At 51.5% G+C, this 14,010-nt stretch overlaps 7 protein-coding genes across 7 annotated transcripts; 3 read left to right on the top strand and 4 right to left on the bottom strand.

Moving 5' to 3' along the window:
- Nucleotides 1-245: 245 nt before the first annotated feature.
- On the bottom strand, nucleotides 246-1,898 carry AYO21_03860 (hypothetical protein; the record flags this gene model as incomplete). Its single annotated transcript, XM_022653833.1, has 3 exons — nucleotides 246-1,536; nucleotides 1,595-1,779; nucleotides 1,836-1,898. The coding sequence occupies 3 exons, from the start codon at nucleotides 1,896-1,898 to the stop codon at nucleotides 246-248; spliced, it is 1,539 nt and encodes a 512-aa protein (XP_022513809.1).
- Nucleotides 1,899-3,826: 1,928 nt separating this feature from the next.
- Nucleotides 3,827-4,845, top strand: AYO21_03859 (hypothetical protein; the record flags this gene model as incomplete). The annotated part of the gene is made up of 2 exons (XM_022653832.1): nucleotides 3,827-3,914; nucleotides 3,965-4,845. 2 exons carry the CDS (start codon nucleotides 3,827-3,829, stop codon nucleotides 4,843-4,845), a joined length of 969 nt encoding a protein of 322 aa, XP_022513808.1.
- Nucleotides 4,846-5,127: 282 nt separating this feature from the next.
- Nucleotides 5,128-5,919, bottom strand: AYO21_03858 (hypothetical protein; the record flags this gene model as incomplete). Its single annotated transcript, XM_022653831.1, has 1 exon — nucleotides 5,128-5,919. One exon carries the CDS (start codon nucleotides 5,917-5,919, stop codon nucleotides 5,128-5,130), a length of 792 nt encoding a protein of 263 aa, XP_022513807.1.
- A 442-nt stretch (nucleotides 5,920-6,361) lies between these two features.
- Nucleotides 6,362-7,542, bottom strand: AYO21_03857 (hypothetical protein; the record flags this gene model as incomplete). The annotated part of the gene is made up of 2 exons (XM_022653830.1): nucleotides 6,362-7,365; nucleotides 7,425-7,542. 2 exons carry the CDS (start codon nucleotides 7,540-7,542, stop codon nucleotides 6,362-6,364), a joined length of 1,122 nt encoding a protein of 373 aa, XP_022513806.1.
- A 243-nt stretch (nucleotides 7,543-7,785) lies between these two features.
- AYO21_03856 (hypothetical protein) lies at nucleotides 7,786-8,559 on the top strand (the record flags this gene model as incomplete). Its single annotated transcript, XM_022653829.1, has 3 exons — nucleotides 7,786-7,975; nucleotides 8,031-8,271; nucleotides 8,418-8,559. The coding sequence occupies 3 exons, from the start codon at nucleotides 7,786-7,788 to the stop codon at nucleotides 8,557-8,559; spliced, it is 573 nt and encodes a 190-aa protein (XP_022513805.1).
- Nucleotides 8,560-9,002: 443 nt separating this feature from the next.
- AYO21_03855 (hypothetical protein) lies at nucleotides 9,003-10,727 on the top strand (the record flags this gene model as incomplete). The annotated part of the gene is made up of 3 exons (XM_022653828.1): nucleotides 9,003-9,258; nucleotides 9,319-9,430; nucleotides 9,494-10,727. The coding sequence occupies 3 exons, from the start codon at nucleotides 9,003-9,005 to the stop codon at nucleotides 10,725-10,727; spliced, it is 1,602 nt and encodes a 533-aa protein (XP_022513804.1).
- A 1,038-nt stretch (nucleotides 10,728-11,765) lies between these two features.
- AYO21_03854 (hypothetical protein) lies at nucleotides 11,766-13,740 on the bottom strand (the record flags this gene model as incomplete). The annotated part of the gene is made up of 4 exons (XM_022653827.1): nucleotides 11,766-11,861; nucleotides 12,011-12,655; nucleotides 12,755-13,134; nucleotides 13,200-13,740. The coding sequence occupies 4 exons, from the start codon at nucleotides 13,738-13,740 to the stop codon at nucleotides 11,766-11,768; spliced, it is 1,662 nt and encodes a 553-aa protein (XP_022513803.1).
- Between the last annotated feature and the right edge of the window lie 270 nt (nucleotides 13,741-14,010).

The raw sequence follows: 14,010 nt of genomic DNA, 5'->3' as shown, positions 1-14,010 counted from the left end.
GAGTCTCGCGAATTGCCTCTGGATTTTGGACCCTGGTTCCTCCGGGTACGATATGCCTGTACCGCAGTATGTACAAAAGTGCAGATCAAGCCTTTTGGGAAAAGCGCCCCCTGGATCCTCCCTTTCAAATCGTAATGTGCTCCGATCAAATATGTATTCTGTAGTGCTGAGGAAAAATGCACCAGGACCATACTCGTGCTGACGAAGGAAATGGACACCTTTAAAGAAGATGCTCCGATGGTTGTCTACTTCTCTGGAACGACATTCTCATGAGCAAACTCCTCGCTGCTGGTTTCGCTGCCGACTTCCTTAATTGGACCAGTAAATTTCTTGCGAGCTCGGAGGATATAGTTGACGGTAGCACAAATCATGACGAATCCGAACACAGGGGAAGCGTAGTTCATGTTCTGTCCAGTGACGGGCAGGAAAGGCGGAAATGGCAAGAAAATGATGAGGAAAATGCAGAATGTGACTGCAAGAACGTTGACGGGTAGGCCGAATTTGCCCATAGTCCAAGGACCAAAATTAATGGGGTTGGAGGGATTGTATCGTCGGATTGCGAACATGACGGTCGGGATCGCATAGGAGAAGTAAAAGCCCAGTGTTGTTAGGGAGATCAGGGCATTGAAAGCAGTGGTTGACCCAATGTTGATGAGAGAGAGGAGGGAGGCAGAGGCGAATATCGAGAGAACAGCGTTCGTAGGACATTTGTTCCAAGGGGTAATATGCGAGAAGAAGCTGGAGAACGGAAGACCATGGTCTCTTGCAAAAGCCCAGATAAGGCGCGAGACAGATGCTGTGCACCCAAAGAGGTTCATTGTGAAAACAATGATAACACCAGTCATCATCGCCGTTGCCGCTTTCTGGTTGTCGGTGGCTTGCAGGAAAACAGCAATTATGGGGTAACCAGTAGGCGTCGCAAAAACCGCATCCGTATCGGTGATGGCGTAGAGAATCGTGATGATATATGCAAAGCCAGCCAATCCATTGATTGTGACTGACCAAATCATCGCACGAGGAATATTGAGAGGAGCGTTGTACGCTTCCTCGCTCATGTGGACGACCGCGTCTACCCCGGCGAGCGCAAAAGCCGGGGTGAGGAATCCAATGCAAAAGCTGACACCGTCACTGCTCCAACCGCCGGCATTGATAAAGGTACCCCAAACATCCTTGTCGCTGGCCTTTGTGCTAGTGGCTAGAATGGCGATAAAAACGATGAAGAAGAATAACACATGAAGAAACCCTCCCAAGGTCTCCCACAGCGGCAGAAATTTCTTGCCATAGGTGTTTCCCAGTGCGGCGACCCCGGCGAATCCAATCATCATGAGTGTTGCGTGCCACCTCTTCGCTTCGTAGCCGGAATAGTTGAGGATCGCTACCCCCTGAATCATGGTTGCGATCAAGTAGCATACAGACGCCACAGCTGCGACCCAGCCGGTGATGGTGACCCAGCCTTGAACGTAGCTGATGATGGCACGCCATTTGACTGGTGAATGCTCAGCACTCCAATGATACTGGGCTCCAGCAATTGGCGAACTAGGTCGGCAATCAGCCAGTCTTTCTTTCTTTCTCAACGGACAATCCAAACACATACATAGATGCCATCTCAGCGAAAGAACCTGCGATGCACAAGGTTCCCAGAACGGACACGATGAATCCGTAGACGACAGAAGCAGGCCCGCCGTTGCTATAAGCACCAGCGAATAGAGCACTCGTGGCTTCCCACGTACATAGAGTGCATGCCGACATACCCAACAATGCCCAAAAATTCCATTCCCTCTGTAGCAACAGGTCAGCGGTGTGCACCAATGGAGACTTTGTGGTGTTTCTCCCACCTTCAGCACCTGCTTCTTCCCTGCTGCCTCCAAAGCAGCAGCATCTGAGATGAAGGCCGTCATTTGGGCGATAACACAACGCTATGAAGTGGAAAGACGTGCAGAACCCAAGTGACAGCAGGCACAGCGTGCAAGAACGGGCTGCACAGATTGAGGCATATGAGAAGCCATAGGTGCGCGGGAGCCACCGTACTTAAAAGCTTGCTTGTTCTCGTAATGGGAGCATGCTCTGGCACTGCACTCGTAGCGAGAGCACTATTGTTTTCTCACCCCAGCTTAGCGAAGCAGACGCGAGAGATGTGAAAGAGCCAGGGCATGAGGTTAGCCTATTTCCCTTCGAATCTCGCCCTCGCTGACATGCCGCACATGTGTGACTATGAAGGGGTTCACGCTCGGGGGACCCATGTCCTGAATGAGGTTCCCCACAGAGTTCGGAGTAATAGACAAGTCAGGCAGCTTGGTCTGCTCCCGCAAATTCTGTCCGACAAGTTGAACTCGAGATTATTCGGCGTTGAATGACATGCTTTGTCACGGCAGACCTATACAAGTTGTAGCGTAAGCTGACACGAGTGGATTCAGACTGACCATGGAATGACATTATCACAGGTCTCATGGAAGGTGTGACGCCTCCGCCAATAGCAAGCACAACTTGAGGCGCGATCTTCATGGTGCGTTGCACACGGAGGTGGTGGTCCCTGCTGTGAAAATCGCTACAATCATTCGCAGCGGCCCATGTTGGGGAACGACTATCCGGGCCCTTCAAGCCTCTTGCTGGTGGCCCTACTCGTGTTAGTTGTTAGAGCTTATCTTGAGGAAAGTGATCGCCTTCGATAAGCTTTCCTCAATGTTGTTAGGTGGTCAAGTAGTACAGCACTGTCAAGGAGTGTAGAATGCGAACATCAGGGACACGGTGGAGACAACTTACCCTCCCAAGTTTGACTTGAGTGAGGAACAGAGACTTCAGCATTGCCGATGGCGCACAAGTATCTTGGTGTGAAGACATGCATATTTTAGTCGACAGTCAGTAGCGTTGGTTGCTTTATCCAGGAACCAGGGTATAAACTCCAAGGTGGGAGGAAAACGCATCAACTTCTGAACCCGGCGACCAAGCTCACTAAGCATTCAAAGCTAAGAGAGTGCATACGGCGGACCTGCTGGGACCCAGCAACCTTGACAGGAAGGATGTCTGTTGGTGCTGCTTGAGTACTCGGTACCTCGTACCACGTAGCATTTTGCTGTTGCGCATTTCCAGCGAAGTGTACCCACTAGACGCTCAAACGGAAATCCCTCCCTTGTTCTGTCCGGGAGTTTTCCCACCACCATCGATTTTCTAGACTCGAGACACTCCCCGTCCCCTGCTCCGAGCCCAAAAAAGCCCACCGGAGTCGAGGTTTCAAAAGGGTACTCAGTATATATGGATGAGAAACAATATTACCCTGAAACAAAAGAGTCAACGTGAGATGACCAGGGGTTCATCACATTGCCACGAGATTTGTTATGATTGTGTGAATGAGACTAGCCACTGGCTAAAGAGTCCAATCACAAAATCGTAGGGCGATGGCCATCTGTGGACGCTAAGGCATGTCGATCTTTTGGACTTTTGGTAGGTGGCGCTATTCCGGGGCTGCACGTACCAGTCGTCCTTGCAACGGCTTGGATGTCAAGAAAAGGAAGAGAGCGGACTGTGAAGAAACGAATACATTGCCATCCCGAGTCTGTGACTGGGATTTATGTAGATAGGCACATACGTAAGGTTCGAAGCATGCGCTTCATGGGCAGAGAGTGACGGAGCGGAAAAATCATCACTCCGAATGCGGCGAAAATCACCGCCCTCGCCGCCCTCACCGCCTTTACTTTTTGATCCGGCAGAATGTCCCGAAATTTTGTGGCTGCAGATGTAATAACCTCAAGACTCGAAATGAAAGCCTTGCCCGCAACGATAGGTACGAGGTACTTGTCGCCGCCCAATTCCTCCCGTAGAGGACTTCAATATGGCGGTGCCTATCGATGATCTCACTGCAATTTTCAAGGACCTTGGAGCTCTAGAGCGGGAATTTGCCGAGGTCGAGCTCGATGCCTGTGAGATGATATATCATTCCAGGCCACCACACACGCTGATTCTGCTACAGTGCGAAGAAAAGAATATTCCTTACGAACCCTGTACATCAAAAGGGAAGCGCTATTTAAGAAGATCCCAAACTTCTGGCCAACCGTGTTTGGCTTCGGACCTGAAGACATCCGACGATTCTTCGCTCCAGACGACCTTCCTCTACTTGCTTCTATCGAGTCCGTGTCCGTCGACCGGTACCAGATCCAGTCGGAAACCGAAGGCGAACCTCGCAGCATTCGATTTATCTTTCACTTTGCCCCCAATGAATTCATGGAGAATACGACTCTTATCAAGGAGTTTGAATTTCATCCCTCTGAAGATGGACCGGGTAACCTAATCTCGACGCCGGTTCCGATTAAATGGAAGGGGAAGAAGAAGGACCCAACACGCGGTCTCCTCGATGCCGCCGTTCAACTGTACAATGCAGAAGAAGCGCTGAAGCTCAAGCAAGGTGACAAGGTCGTTGATATCGTGGATCGAGAGGCGCTGTGGCAATATGAGAAACTCCGAGAAACGCTAGTTCAGTTTGAGGAAGATGAAGGCGACATTCACCAACCAAGCTTCTTTTCTTGGTTCGGCTTCAGGGGCGCGGTCAACGCTGCGAATGTCAAAAAACCAACCGAGACAGAGACTGAGTCCCAGGATGAGGAGGATGACGCCAACGAGGACGAGCTCGAAGAGCTACTGGACGTCGAGATTTTCCCTGCTGGGGACGAAGTAGCTACCGCTTTGGTAGAGGACCTCTGGCCAAATGCCATGGACTATTTCCTGTCGGCTAACAGCCAAGATGACGAGTCTGACGATGACGATGATGAGGATGAAGATGACGACGAAGCTCCGCAGTTGGTGTTGGCAGAGGAAGATGACGACAGGCCGCGCAAGAGGGCGCGTAGGGGTTGAAATGTCGAGCCCGCTCGTTCTCGTTGTGGTGGAGATATCGCCGTCCATAGAAGGAGCTTGTCAGAGGCTTCTGCTTTCCCTGGGGGTGTTCACGGACGGACCCAGAATCTTGCCTGGAGAGCCATCTGCTCCGTCGGGTTGTGTTCAGGCGTTCAGGATTTCCTGCATCCCTTCATCTTCCATGCTCCCCCGACGAGCATCGACCAGATGACCCTTAGGTGTGCTGGTTGGTTCCAGAGATAATCCAACCACAAAAATCAAAATGGCACGATCCTTTTGGCTTTAAATGACAATTACTAGAATCAATAATATCACCAAGACCACAATCAGCACCCCAATGCAGCAACTGCTCACACTGTCTTCGTTCCGTCTGATCACTTCGCCCACCTTCTTCACCCCGACACTCAGCTTGCCACCTACCCGGTCGGCGAGGGTGTCCACCTCGTCCAGCAAGGCGCCTTGTTCCTCTAATTCACGGCCCATGTCTTCAGCCTGGCCCCTCAAGACGCCGACGCTCTGGAAAACGCCGTCGAGCTGTTCGTCTTGTTCTCGCATCATCATCTCTTGCTGCTGAGCCTCAAAGGCGCCATAGGGATCATCGTCATCTTCATCGTCGTGATCGTCTTCGAAGGATGAGGGATTGGGTAGTCTCCCATTCGGTCCTCTTGTGCCGCCAGCGCCGGGGCCGGTCGTGGTGGACGCCGAGTATGCTCCTCCAGCGACATGTGTATCTGTAGTGACGTCTTCCAACTCCCTCCTCATCCCGTCCACCTCGTCGCCCACATCCTTGACAAACTGCCTCCTCCGCTGCACCTCCGCGACATCTAGGCCGAAGCGGTACGGATCCGACTCGACGGCTTTTACGCTGTCCAGCAGATCCGCGAGGTCTGCCGTTAACGTCTCGAGGTTCGTCCGTAGCTCTGAGCGTGACTGCTGCAATTCCGGGGAGGTGGCGGACGTAGACAGCGTGCGGATACGGAGGTAGCTGGAGAACAAGTGCCGTGTACTTTGGAGTGTGGATTGCACGTCGGTTTGCACTTCGAGGAAAGGGTCGGAGGACGGAGGGTTCGCCATTGCGACAAGCAGGCGTGCGAGTCCAGGATCAGGGAGGGAGGGCGCAGACTTCACGGATTCGAGGGTTTTACTGTCTGCTCATTATGAGAAGTAAACAACTTAGCGAGAGTCGTGCTCGCTGACGTTGCGACACCGTTGTACCTAAGTTCCCTGGAATGACATTATTATTGGTGGAAACTATCTTTGGAGGTGGTCCGCCGCGACAGCGTATGACTTCCCCTGCCGCAATCCAACGTCTTTCTTTGATCGCATACCCACGAGACATCAAATGGGATCAGAATCAGAATCAGGCTATACATTGTCCTATTGGTATACAATATTGTACATGTCCTGATAGTTCCGAATAAATGGTACAGCATGAAAGCAGCGCCGCTTTGCGAGGGCCTTCATCGTGGATACAACTCTATACTGACAGCATTGTAGCACTCTTGCCAGAGGCTGCTCATTCCTGCAACTGATCATACATGGTCAAACTTCTTCTCGGCTTATCGCCCACTTTTTCACGCAGGCTTTCCACCGTCCTCTCCACAACCGTTGTCAAGTTACTCAGCTCAGCCTGCAACTGATTTCCCAACTCCGCATTCTTGACAGATTCAATCTTCAGTGCCCATTCCATCGAGTTTTGGATCGGCAATAGTTCCACCAGAGCGAAGTTCTGCTCTATTTCTGTCAATTGGTCGAGCTGGGTAAGCCGATCTTTGCTGTCCAGGTGAAGCAGCTTGGTGGCGTAGTTGGCGACTTTCCCCTCCTGATCCTGGCCAGCATAGGTATGCACTGCCCTTGCAGCAGCCAGCTCCAGTAACACCGCCAGGACAACCGGATCTTTCCTGGCATCCACTTCGCCCTTTGACAGTTTGCCGCCACCATGCACTTCGTCTTCAAGCATCCGAGCAACATATTCAGCTCGCCGCGAAGCTGCCTCAAGTTCACCGCCCTTGAAATTTGCCAAAACCACGCGATTGTGGAACCCTAGCATCAACTCCCTCGCCACGCCCTTACGTGACAGCTTGACGCCCGTTTCGGCCGGTTTCTCCGCACAGCGTAGAATGATCCGTTCTTTGCCCACTTCACAGGCTTTGCGTGTTACTTTCTCGTAGAAACTAGAGGGAAGATTGATTTTTGCCATGACTAAACCGTGAAGGAACGGAGGGAGGTTGTTCCAATCTTTATCGTTGTGATTTCCTTCAAGAAGTTTTACTAATTTGACGATACTGCTGTGAACATTTGGCTTGTCAAAATAATGCATCGGTTCCAGCTTGATCTCTTCTTCATCGTCCATTGTTACCGTGACCCCGGGTTCGTTGATGAGGGTCGAATGCCGCGAGGCCTTGTAAATGAGATCCCGGTGGTGATTTTCCAGCGCCGCTGGCATAAAGACTTTTTGGCGCCATGTCAGGAGGAAGTCGTCGAACTCGGGATTGGATGTGGGATTGAAAGCCGGTATTACTTTAGACTTGTAAGCACGGGTGTTTCAACATGGAAATATGGCATCAATGTCGGCATACCTTTAGGTCTCGAGCGCGTGGTGCTGAATGGCCGCGTCGACTGCGTCCAGCTCGAACTGTAAATATTGCGTCGACAACTTCGACAGACGTAGAGGAAGTTTTGACCGGCCTGCGCCATTGAGTTGATCACACCTTCTCGCAACGTGCCTAAGCTGAGCTACCCTGACTTTCTGAACGGATATGACTGTCCGTACCTGCGCAACGATCGAATCTCAGCAAAGGTGCTTTTCCGCAAGGACCAAAATTCAATTCGCTCCACCTTCCTTTTTCATCGTCAATGAAAAGTGACTGCGACTGAGCTCCGACATCTTTGTGGAAATGAGGTTGCTGAACATTGCACTTTCATAATCTGCCAGCCAACATGTCGAAAAGTGTTGCCTCCCGCATATCTATATGCTGTTGGCGATCTCTGTTTCCAGAGCTTCGACCACAGCATTTCCGCCGGACACTAGTCACGCTACAACGCGGCCCAGTTGAGAAGCGCGAAGTCCCGTCCGATCTCCCGTCACAGTACTGGTCTCAAATACCGGAAAGATTCAGACCTGATAGAGGTGGATATTTCCAAGCATTTAGTTGATCGACCAGGGATGCTGACAGGTTTCTTAGGGAAACGAGAGATAGTTATACATCAAGCACCCCGATCCGAGACCGAAACCTGCAAAGATCCAGTCTCTGTTGTGGACAGCCGACAATTGACTCTGTTGGATCCTACGGGGGCTCGGGCGAAACTGTTCGACAAAACCAACAAGGATCGAGCCAAGGTTGGCGATATTCTGCTCGCAACCTTCACCTCAGGCGAACCAGTCTCGGGCGTGATTCTCTCTATCAAAGGCTCGGGGCCTCACACGTCAGTCCTACTGCGCAACCACTTGACAGGAATAGGAATGGAAATGCAAATAAAGGTGCATAGCCCATTGGTACAGAGCATGGAAATAGCCCAGAGAGCGCCGAAGAGAAAGAGGCGGGCGAGAATATACTACTTAAGGAAACCAGAGCACGACATAGGAAGCGTGCAGAAAGTGGTCGACCAGTATCTGAGGCAACGAGCCATGTTGACTGGTGGAAGACCATCAAGCCAACTGGGACGGTCGAGAATGAAGAAAGGGAAGAGATGATCTGTGACTTTGGAGCCTGATTGGAATTTGTGTATTGGATGAGGATGATGCGGTAACACGCTTCTGCTGTGCCTCAGATTGGCTTCAAACTTGTAAGAAAACCGTGAATGTGATATTTTCTCCTGCAGAAATTGACTTGATGAGATTGTACCACACGGCTTGGGCTCAGGCACATGCAGCAACGGTTATTTCCTACCTTATGCGCAGCTCAGTTTTCTCTCACTTGTTGCTGAAATCGCCTACTACAATTCACCTTGGGTTGTCACTCAGTCTTCCAGGCAACCGGCAGTGATATCTCGTCTTCACTGTGACTCCGGACGCCTCCATAAATACCTCTTCAACACCCTCTCGATTGCTCCAACTCTTCCCTTTCTCCTCTTCTCTTTCCACACTGCCTTTTCCTCTTCCCTTGCCATTCGGTCTACAACGGCACTACAGCATGAAACGTCCTGCCACAACAGCCATGTCGACTCTTCTTACTCCCACATCTGACGCTACGTCTACGACATCTCATGACAAACTCCTTGAGCGCCTTGGGAGTTTGGAGGTGAACGCGGACCAGACTATGAACCAAACAACCTCCAATATTCTCAGACAAGTCCTTGACCTCATCAAAACCGACGAGACACTCAGACGGGACTTGAATGTTGCCTTTGCCCGTAACGAGTCTGATGAATCTTCCCATGGTGTTGGCAACTCCAGTGGTTCAGATCCTCCAAGTGAGTTTGATCCCCCAGCAGCTTCAAGTTGCTCTGATATTTCGATGCTGATTTACATAGTGGTTCCTATCGACCCGTCTTCCGAAGCAGCCGAGACTCCTGTGAAGATTGAAGCAGCTGATGGGGTCGCATTTGAGGACCGCGATGAACGAGCCTCAGTTACTGACTCAAGGTAAGTCACAAGATGACGGGAAAGGTAACTGGGAAATCAATAGACTAATTGATACTCTGGTAGTCGGGTCTCCAATCGATTCACTCTCCGTCCTATCCGTGTCATGGTCAACAACACCGAGTACTTTGTGCACGAGGATATTTTCAAAGCCCTGTTCCCATACCAAGATCTCCCAGAACGCGACGGTGTCTTCGATCTACCAGACATTTACAATGAGCCATTCGTCGCAGCACTTGAGTTCGAATACAGTGGAAACAATGATGCCCTTTATCAATATCTCATGGCGGACGATCTCGAGAGCCTTTGTGAATTTGCAGAGGATTATGGGAATATGCCTCTGATTGCCGCAATCTTGCAGGTCCGCGGAGACGAGCTCTTCAATCACGGTACTCTGGAGTGGGTTTCCAAAATCTACGGCTTCTTTGTCGAAGTCCCAGCATTCAGAGATCACTTCCGAGGTTGCTTGAGAACGGAGCTCTTGAGACGACACGGTCATGGTTCGTCCCACTCTCTCGTCACCTCGGTCGTAAAGACACTGTCTGGTGTCGACACCGCCATGGAAGATGTGTCTATGGTGCTTCACGACCTGTGGGATTCAAGCACGAAAACAGCGCATTCCTTGCAAGCCCAACTCGACGCTCAAGATGATGTTGAGAGCAACTCGGACAACAACAATGACAATGGCTGGAGAGATGCTGCGCACAATGGTGGTTGGGTCTGTAACGACCAAAATGATCATCAGGCTGTCAACCAGGGAAACAATGACAATACGGACACGGGTGTCAAGTTATTTGACCGTTGGCCCATCGTCTCTGCAGCAGACCCTCTTCCACAAACAGATCGACCCAATACGACCAGCACATGGGATATGCACCCTCCTTCACCCACGCAACCTCCCCCAGCAAATCCTGACCCGCCTCACCAATGCTTCTGGGAGCATGCGACCTCGCGTCACCTCACCACGCCGGCGTTTTTGCCTGAGCCGCCTCCAGCTACTTCCAGCTCTGACGCAGTGACCGCCGACCATGCGACCCGTTTGCAGAAAACCTCCGCTCTCGCGCGTTGCATCAACCACTGGGTCAACCAGCAAGTGCATGGTTTGTGGTTCGAGGCTGCGGCTGTCGCTGACGGAGTCGGGTGCACCGTGGCAGAGGCAGGAGCTGCCCTCAGAGAACTCCTTGATATCACCGTGTGCATGGATGGCTTTGGCCTTGGGGATATTCGCTACCAATCTCTTTCAGCCAAGCCGAAAGCAGTCCCATTCAGCACCACGTTCGTCGGGCGTTGGACGAACTAGGAATTTGACGTCGACCTCGCTGGTTATGTGGTCCATTGTTTTCGTGGATCAAGCACATCTCGACGTTCGTCTCAATGAGGCTCATCTGGAGCGAAAGGCCATCTTATCCTCCCAAACACCATTCTCGTGGCGCTTTTCTCGACGATACACACCACACACGGAGTCACGAGTAGATTGCAAGCGGCACATTTCCGCCCAAAACAAACAAACCCGCCAAAAAAAATGAGAGAAAAAAGGCTTCAAATCTCACAAAGAAAAAGTCCCGGAGAGAAACAGAGAAACGAATCGAGCACATTTCCTTTTTCTTTTTCCCCCCCCTTCCCCTTTCCCCTTCTTTTCGACAGCTCGAAAGCTCTAGCAAGGTCAAAAGGGCCAAAAGCAGCGAGGTACCAGATATCTGCTCAGAGGATGGAAGCCGCCTTGGAGCTGGGGGAGCGCGAATCCGAATCCAAACTCGAAACGAAAAAACGGAGAACGAGAGACACAGGATTCTGGATCGGGATATGATCTGGACCCGGAGCTGGAGCAGATGAGCGACAGTGGCTAGATAGATGATGAGAAAATAGATCCGTGAGCTTTGAAAAGTCGACCTTGAGCTTGAGCCTGAGCATGACCTTGCTGTGAAAGTGGGCGGACTGAATGTAAAAGCGATTCAAGTTTCACAGGGCACGTGCAACTTCTCTGTTCTTCTGTTGTCCGATCGTGATCGTATCCATTTCATTTCATCTCATTTCATTTCGCACTAGCAATCATTATCTGGCCGTTTTTACTTTTCGACATGTGTAATTTCGTATCTGCTGAACGATAGTATCTCTCCAAGGTCGGATCAGGTCCGTTTACAGCTCCGCACAACTCAGCTCACTTCAGCCCAGCGAATGCACCCCCCTCCTTGACGATCTTGACACCATGTAGCGATAGTGGTTGAATCCATGTAACCCAACGTATTTGTTGAATGGGTTTCCTTGACGTGGGAGGACTCCTGGTTGATAGATGTCGTTCCTGGGCGTGACAGAGGAATGGTAGCGGGTCTGGCCTGGCTCAGAGCAGAAGCAGTGTATAATCCTCGTCGACTTGCACATGGGTGTTCTCGAGTGTTACCTTCCCACCGACCACCGCAGGTCCTTTGATCGTTACCTGTATTGTTATAAGTCAAGTGGTCAGTAAAGGAAGCTTCAGAGATGATATGAAAAGAGAGAACATAATATATTGCAGACAAGGAAGGGGTTTAGCATAGGGAACGCAGTGTGCAGTAAACAAGGGAAATAGGCCCCTCTCGGACATACGGTTGCTCCACGCGGAGTTCGCGATCCCATAACTGGCTCTTCTCCAGTTAAATTGACCTCCACGCTACTCAGCGGAGCGCCGACGCAACACACTTTATCGCCCTTGTCGCGATAGTCGAAGATGTTGGTCTGTGCAATCGCTCCTGCGACGAATGGACTCGTGAGGGCGTACCCGATTCGACATTTCAAGTGCGTGCGAATACTGTGCAGTGCCGACGACGACAAACGAGTTGATGCCGCTGCGGTGATTGATTGCGGGATCAGAAGAACGCGGAGATGCGAGAGGGAATCGGAGGTAGAAGTCTGCTTTGTGGGTAGATTCCCCTGCTGCAAAGTGCGTGTACTCATGAACTTCGACAATCCGCCCGGAAGGGTTGTGCTCGGGTGAGACAAGTATGCTTGCACGGTCGGTGGGGAGGCGAGCACAACTGTCGGAGAAGTCTGCGAGGTGGCATGAGTGAGGTCGATTTTATCCCCAGAAACGGAGTTGAGAGACAATGTCGCATTCGAGTAAAGGGCGGCAAAGACCCAGCAAAGGGTGTAGCTGTCAGTTAGAGGTGTGGTAGGGAGCAACGAGTCGCTGGGACCGAGCTTTTGAGCGCGTGGCAGTGTGGCGAGAAGGCCAGCGGTGCCAGAGATGAGGTTCTAAAGGACGTCTTGATTAGTACCTAGAGGTTCAGCTGGCAGATGAGGCGTGGTTCAAGAGTGCAGAAGGCCACGATAAGACACATGAGGGGAGCTCACCTCGGAGGTATACTTGATCAAGTCAAACCCCCCACTGGCTGTCGGACAGAAGACTGACACAGGCGGCACCTGAGAATCTTTGTCCAGCGGCAAAACCTCCGAGTTGGAGGGTCGCTGGTTCTTCTGCACAAGTTCCTGCCACGAGCTGACCGCAAAGCCTTCGGGGGAACCTTCTGTCCATTCCATGTGCTTGTTGACTGCTCGGGTAACCCAGATGATGTTCTTGATGCTTTTGGCGGCGGCAGACAGGGATTCAAGGTCCAATGTCCCGGCTTCAGCGATCAAGTGGTCGGCTGACACCTTGGAGAGAAGCGAGTTGAGTTTGTCAGGCGGAAGTCCATATGGGAGAAGGATTGTCGAGAAGCCATAGAAAGAACCAGCTGTTGGTGGACGGTAAGAAACTCGACAAAGAACCTAAAGGACTTGCAGGAATTATCCAACATACCAAAAATAGAAGATAGTAATTCGACCGAGTTGGAGAGGCAGACTGCCACAGACTGGCCGTTGTTCCGCTTCACGTATTGACCGATGACATTGATTCCCAGCGTCAGATCCTCGAGATTATGGTCGATGACCTTTTCCAGGCCAAGGAGCGTCACAACTTTGCCTCTCTGGCCCGTTGGATTGCCCTCTTCATTGACCGCGCCACGGACTGCCGCCCTCCAGATGTCCCGCAGATCTCCAGGTCGGCCGGAACTCCACTTTGGGGTCCCTGGATCTTTGACGCCCAGCCCAGCACGGAGAGGATATCCATGGGGAATGTCGATGGCGCGGTAGACGGCCGACTCACCTGATTGGCGAATGGGTGCGACCTGTGCCTGCCTTGCTAGCAAGTAGGGGTGAGTATCTGGATCACGACCCGTGAGAATCGGGTAGATGAGGAATACTGCGAGACCGAGCGCAAGGACGGTCGTCCAGATGTTCCATGATGAAAAGAACTCGGCGATGGTGCTATCAATTCGCTCTGCTAGGCCAGTTTCCGACATGATGGACCGAGTTCAAAAATGGGACTGAGTCGAGATGTCTTTGATGGATGTCTAGAAGATTCACAACGTCGACATTGGAGTTGAAGTTCCTCCGAAACCGCCATAAGATTCTTGGCCCGGTTTCTCTTGCTGCTTTAGCGCGATTGGCGGCCTTGTCCAGCCTCGTCCAGCCTTGGCGTCTTCAATCACGTCGTCGGACTTCGTCATTCTAACTCTCCTCACATATAGAGAATATGCCACCTCGAGTGGGCATCCTCATCGCAATTCATT

This window comes from Fonsecaea monophora (assembly GCF_001642475.1).
Source record: "Fonsecaea monophora strain CBS 269.37 chromosome Unknown Scaff20, whole genome shotgun sequence".
Classification (NCBI taxonomy): Eukaryota; Fungi; Ascomycota; class Eurotiomycetes; order Chaetothyriales; family Herpotrichiellaceae; genus Fonsecaea; species Fonsecaea monophora.
The sequence above is the reverse complement of the archived record's forward strand: the minus strand, read 5'-3'. Positions and strand labels throughout refer to the sequence as shown.